General features: G+C 39.5%; 1 protein-coding gene across 7 annotated transcripts in view; it reads right to left on the bottom strand.

Annotated features, from left to right (window-relative positions):
* Positions 1 to 868: 868 nt before the first annotated feature.
* LRMDA (leucine rich melanocyte differentiation associated) overlaps positions 869 to 6,000 on the bottom strand; it is a 744,727-nt gene continuing 739,595 nt past the window's right edge. For 6 of the 7 annotated variants that reach the window (XM_050898592.1, XM_050898585.1, XM_050898586.1 and 3 more), the window contains one exon: positions 2,927 to 3,068. In XM_050898592.1, the coding sequence (XP_050754549.1) occupies positions 2,989 to 3,068 (80 nt within the window). In that variant the 3' untranslated portion in view covers positions 2,927 to 2,988. Of the gene's footprint in view, positions 3,069 to 6,000 lie in introns of all 7 variants that reach the window. The other variant, XM_050898587.1, reaches the window with a different exon arrangement.

Below are 6,000 nucleotides of genomic sequence, written 5' to 3'. Positions count from 1 at the left end.
GGTCATCACAAGACTGAACATAAGACTGAAGTCTGCATATTTTTTTTTAAAGTTTGTAGTATTTGAAGATTACTTATTCAAGCACACCTCGGATCTCAAACCTTGTTAACTGTCAAAAAACATGGCTGGCCAAAATTTTCTTGTGACAACACAAAGAACTAAGAATGCAGTGGTTCCTTGGAAAGATACACATTTTAAAATCCTTATAGCTTTGTAGGCAAATATTTTATTTTTAATAGCCTAGTTAATCTTGAGAGGGAAAGTTGTGCCATGTATGGAGAAGGGGGAGTAAAGGAGAGAGAGTGGAATCTCTTCTTAGACTACTTTACTGCAACTTTCATCCTAAATGATACTCAGTTCAGTTAAGAAATTCAGGCACAGTTCCCACTGAGGAAAGAGCCAAGTGTAGATAGCAGCCCCAGGTTTGAAAAGTTTGCCATCTCTTAAAACAGAACTTCAGCAGAAGACATCTGAAAATAAAATGCTCTGTGTATTAAAAAAGAATGATGTCAGCATAAAGAGTAATAAACATCCATGCTTGTTTTTAAATAATATCCTAATACATGTTAGTAATATAAAATAATTACTCATAGATTATCCTTTTGATTTTCCAGAATCAGTGACATTTAGTGTGAATTCCCTTTGAGCAAATTTTAATTGGGGCTTTACCATATTTAACTATAGGTATGTAATCCCCCAAGTGAAAAAAAAAACCAAAATGGAAGAGACTTTGATCACATCTCATTCCAAAAATATGTTTGCCTCCAAAGCCTTGCTGGCTGGGAAGAAAACACTCCTGAAAATGATACAAATGGTTTTGACATTAGGAAAAGTAAACAAGCAAAATAAAGATGGAAAAATCATGCGGTCAGTTTGCAAGTGCTGTTTATTGTTTGAGGCAGGGTTAAAGCCTTTTAGAAAGACAAGAACATATATGCAACCAGACTGAAAGTGACATTAGGTTATTCTAAACACCCCTATTCAGAACCCTGCTGCCTGTAATATGCCATGGCCAAAACGTGTAGAGGCTTCAAAACAGACAATATGATAGCAACAAACTAGGATTGCTGTTATTTTGGTAACCAAGAGAGACGACAACTGCCCTGAATATTTCTAATGATATTTTTGATTAAAAAAAAGAGGCATGTAGTTTTCCTTTATCTAATATCTCCTAGGACTTCTAATGTGAATTGGCATTTCATTTGTAGCCATGTATGACATTAGCAGAAACGTTACAAGTGGCCAAAACGTGCTTTCCAGACACCAATTTGTATGGCAAACAGCTCAGAGCTCAATTTGAACCACAGGTGGTGTGAACTCAGTCGTTCTATGTTCATCACCAATTTTAAGTATCTGTTAAAGATTTATTATAGACTTTCAGAGTGAAGCTTCCATTTACTGAGTAAGGCCTAAAATGTTCAGCAGCAGCAAGCTTTCCTTTGTCACTCTGCCAGTGTCTCATTCTTTTTCATTGGTCAAACCTGATTTCACGATTGACTTCAATATCCAGTTCACTTCCACCTGCAACACTAGCTGATAATAGCCCCCAAAAGTAGGCAACTTCTAAAAACTGACACTTTTTCAACCAGGAAAGTGAATAAAGACCACCAAGTAATTTCAAACAAGCCAAGAACAGCCAGAGAGTGATGGCTCTCAACTGGGACCAACATGCACGGGTTTGGAACAGCCCAGAGGTCAGAATTTTTGCATATTCCTTGGTCAATCCCACTGTATCTAGCAGCACTTAACACAATATATGCATGAAGCATTGGGATTTTTTTTTCACAGTAACAAGTTCATGATTCTAAATATGTCCAACCTGTTTATCAGAAAAGCAGGAAATATGCCATGCATTTTTATTTTTTCCACTGAAAATTTGACAATAGCCTTTCTTACATAGACATCAAAAGGGATTAATCAGAACTCGTCTCTATAATACATTAATAAAGCTGTTAATTATGTTAATTTCACCAGTTACTTTTATTGACTTTTTTTCCTCTCTGAATAATCATACCCATCTGGTGGCATTTTTATTTTATATCACTCCTTTTAAGCACTTTTTTCTTTCCAAATTTAAGCATTTAATTCTAAATGTAATCTCTGTACAAGTTAAAAATATCTTGTGCAATAAACCAGGAATAATACACATTGTCAACATCGCAACTGAGAGCTTCTTCCAAGTATATACAGTTAAGCTGTGCCACTATTCTACAGCATTAAAAAATGATTGCTTTTCTGAAGGTCAGAGTTAGTAGATGTTGAGATGTAATTTAAGAATTAGCAAATTTTGTCTGCAAAATTGCTTAAATCCTTTTCCTTTGCATACAAAAAACTATACAAATTGATAGTACTTTGCATGTCCAAAATATTTTCGGGATGTATTTTTTTCCCTGTTGAAAGAAAAAATAATCCTTCTAGGCTCATTTGGGGCGGGGAGGAACGCAACACAAAACCAAAAAAATCACTGTGAAAGGATTTGTGTAAGCATGTATGAGATGATAGAAACACAAGCACTTAATTCACAGGGGAAAAAATAAGAACAGATAAGGGCTTTTTCATCTGAAATTATAGCCTCTCTCTTTTATAAACACTTTGATATCGCCAGCCACTTTGGCTCAACAGGCAAGCTGGAGATAAACACGCTGCTTTTGCTAAGGCGCCGACCGATGGAGCATGCTCACTGAAGCCCCAGGTGTGACCCCTGCTCTTCTGCGAGCAGCAATTGGACCAGGCAATCCATCACGGTGCTCCTCCTGTCAGGCTGGGTGCTCGGCTGCAGCTGTCTGTCACACTGGTGGATGGGACCTGCTTAAAGGCAATCATGTCAATCTCTATGTGACTACTCAGACTAAGATAGAAGGATGATCTTGACAGGCTTGGCAAAGTCAGCAGAAGGCACTAGAGGACTTTAGTTACATGCTTAAAATTTAGATGCAATTTGTGCTTCTTATGTGGAGGGGTTGAAGAGGCTCAAAACAATGCTGTGTTTTATAGCTGGTCATCTCGGATGAATCTGTTGCCCTCAGAATGTTTTCCATAGTAAATGTAGCGGCATTTTCCCAAAATGCCTACAATAAAAAGGAAATTAATTACAATTAGCACAGCAGTGGCATAATACACAAATAAAGCACACAACTAGGGAAAGTTGAAGGAGGGAATGGTACAGTTTTCTCTTGTCCTGCAAAAGAAAGTTAGTGCATTTGAAATATTCAGTATTACCATTTCAATTGGAAGTTTTGAATCCACTGGGAAAATGTGTTCAAATACCTGCACGACCTATCCTGTTAAACATACATCCACAAATGTCTTAAAAAATGGAATGACATAACACTGAAACAGCATACACTGTATTTTAAATCACAGTACCTCTCTCCTGCTTTTGAAAACCAGAAAGTCTGGGTTGAAGTTACATTTTGTACTCTCTATAATCTCCCTGCTACATGTTTACAGGGTTTTCCTGATGTTTAAAAACCAAAAAGAAAAAAGCAGCAGATAGTTACAGTTTAATGTGGATCCAGGAAAAAACCTTTCAAACCTTCATAAAGTCATCCTGCAAGCACCTAAAGCCATCCCTGCTCTGCAGTGGCAGAGAACTGAAGTGACCGGCTGAAATCCACATGGGAAGTCATCAACAGATACGGGCTAGAACTTGGGACTTCCTAACGGTTAGCCCTCCAGACTTCAGTGTTTTTCCCAGACGTACAAATAAACATTTAGCAAAAACATTTCCAAAGTAGCTCTCCAAACAACATCCCATGAGCAAGATGCAATTATAAATTATGCTAAATATTGGTACATAGAGGATGCTTTCAAAAATTAGCCAGAACACTGCTTTAAGGAGACAAAGCACATTACTCTCAGTGGGTACAGGCAGCAAGATGCCTGAGGAAGCCTTAACTGCTGTGGGTGAGACACACATACCTGCAGATCTCTCTACCTTATTCAAAAGCATCCCCTCTGGTGGTACTAAGTGGTATGTGAAAGCGTAAGTTCACAGCCACATCCCACCTGTGAACATCCTCAAAGATGCTAAATTTTACTAGCAGAGTTGTTCTGTGTGCCCCCAGGCACATACAGTCAAATTAAAGTCATCTCCCATGCACAGAAGGAAGGTGAAAGTATCTCCTCTACCTTGGGAGTGTCTTCACACAGCAGTCACTGAAGTACCTAGCTCATTCCCATAAGGGCAAACATAACCTAGCCCAAAGGAGACAAACACTGCCTTACATAAAGGGTAAAGATGGAGGGGGAGCAGGTCCTCAATTCATTGCTGTTTCAGCTTTCCAGGACTCACATAGCAAATACTGTGCCTACCTGCAGTATAAATTAAGTATGCAAGCGTTTATATTCTGCATCTATTTTTCCAGTATAGCGTGCATCAGATAAGCAAATAAGGCCTTGGAAGGCATGGGCTGTGCAAGATTAATGTTAACCCATGCTTTTCTTTCCTTCTAAGACATCAGGATAGTAACACATTCCTGGGGAGGGAATGATAGGCCTGTCATTTGTAGTGAAAAACACATTCCTCTTCAGGATAACACAAATGGGGACTATGTGGTGCAGTGCCTGATCCCTTTCCCCTCCTCCATGGAGCTTTCTTCAATAATTTAAATTTCAGTACTTTCACTAGCGGAGTCGTCTCCACATTCAAGGGATGATATTATCATTCCTAAACAAGCATCTAATGAAAAGCAAGTTTTTTCCCCCCTAAACAGATGATATTCCAAGTCAAACTGCAGCAGGCTTTAGGTTGGTAACAAGGCCATTTAGAGCTCTAAATGTAAAGGATACAAACAGTTTATTAATGGCATTCTTCAGACTCCTTTTTCACTGGCATTGATAAAAGTCTTGTTTGAGGTCTGCCGCATTTCTTAAGGACTGGAAGCAAGACTGTTTATAGAGATGCTGGTGAGAGAGTGCTGTTTGATGAATGCTGGAGACTGTAGCTAGGTGTCAGTGCTTAGAAAATGAGGCAAGGACATGAGGTATTAATATTGTCAATGATCTCTTGACAGGAAAACAGATACTGCATTCACCGTCAGATTTAAATAGACATCAAGTGCATTAATGACAAAAGGGCAGACTTCAAACAAAGGGGGCTGTATGGTGCTGCGCTGAGCCAGCCTCTGAGTTGGCAATAACCTGATCTGAAAAGACACTGTCAGGGCTAGAGACAGGCCCGGGATTGTGTGCGGTGACAGAAAACAGAGATGCTGACAGAGATACCGGTGCCATATTATGCCAAGTATATTCTAACGCTGTCTCCTGCCCTAACTAAATCTGACATCATTTCCTATCGCTTATAGTATCCTCCACTGCTCCTGCAGAATATTTCTCCACAGACATCATTACAAACTCCACTGTAGTTTTAAAGTTACTGGCAGGCCTGTGCTATCGTGGAGGCTGGGTCTAGAGGCCTAAGGATAACCTCAGTCAATCTAAATTTGGCGTTTGCTGGAGAAGTGCTCTCATTTTCACTGATATCTCAGCTACTTGAGGTGATCTGAACGCTAAAGTGTGAGGAGCTGTCACCTTGAATAAAATCCTTAAAGTAAAGACGCTCAGTTCCCGGGATGTTCAGCAAAGATGTCGGACAGTCTGGCAGCAGGAAATGAAATCCAGCTGCTGCTGCTCGCCTGGGGATAAAGGTGCTTGGGCTAGTGACAGTTAAAGTCAGCTGAAATTTTTGAACTCCTGCAGCCTACAATTGTTTAAATTAAGGAAGTGTTGTCTCCGCAGAGATTCCCTACCCAGACACACAGCTGTGATTCGATTGCCAGGCATATTACACACGCCGCTCAGAGAGTCTTGATAAAAGCGCAGTTGAAAATGTTGCCATGAGACTTTATTTATCATGAAGGTTATTTGTAAAACAATAATCTTGCTCATAAATTAAATGCGGTGACTGGTTGGGTTTTTTGTTTTGTTTTTCCTCTCCATTTCCCACCTCCCTTTGGCAACCGCAGAAAACTCGGAGAACTACAAAAGGCTTGTGTGCTG

This window comes from Gymnogyps californianus, chromosome 6 (assembly GCF_018139145.2).
Source record: "Gymnogyps californianus isolate 813 chromosome 6, ASM1813914v2, whole genome shotgun sequence".
Lineage (NCBI taxonomy): Eukaryota > Metazoa > Chordata > Aves > Accipitriformes > Cathartidae > Gymnogyps > Gymnogyps californianus.
The sequence above is the reverse complement of the archived record's forward strand: the minus strand, read 5'-3'. Positions and strand labels throughout refer to the sequence as shown.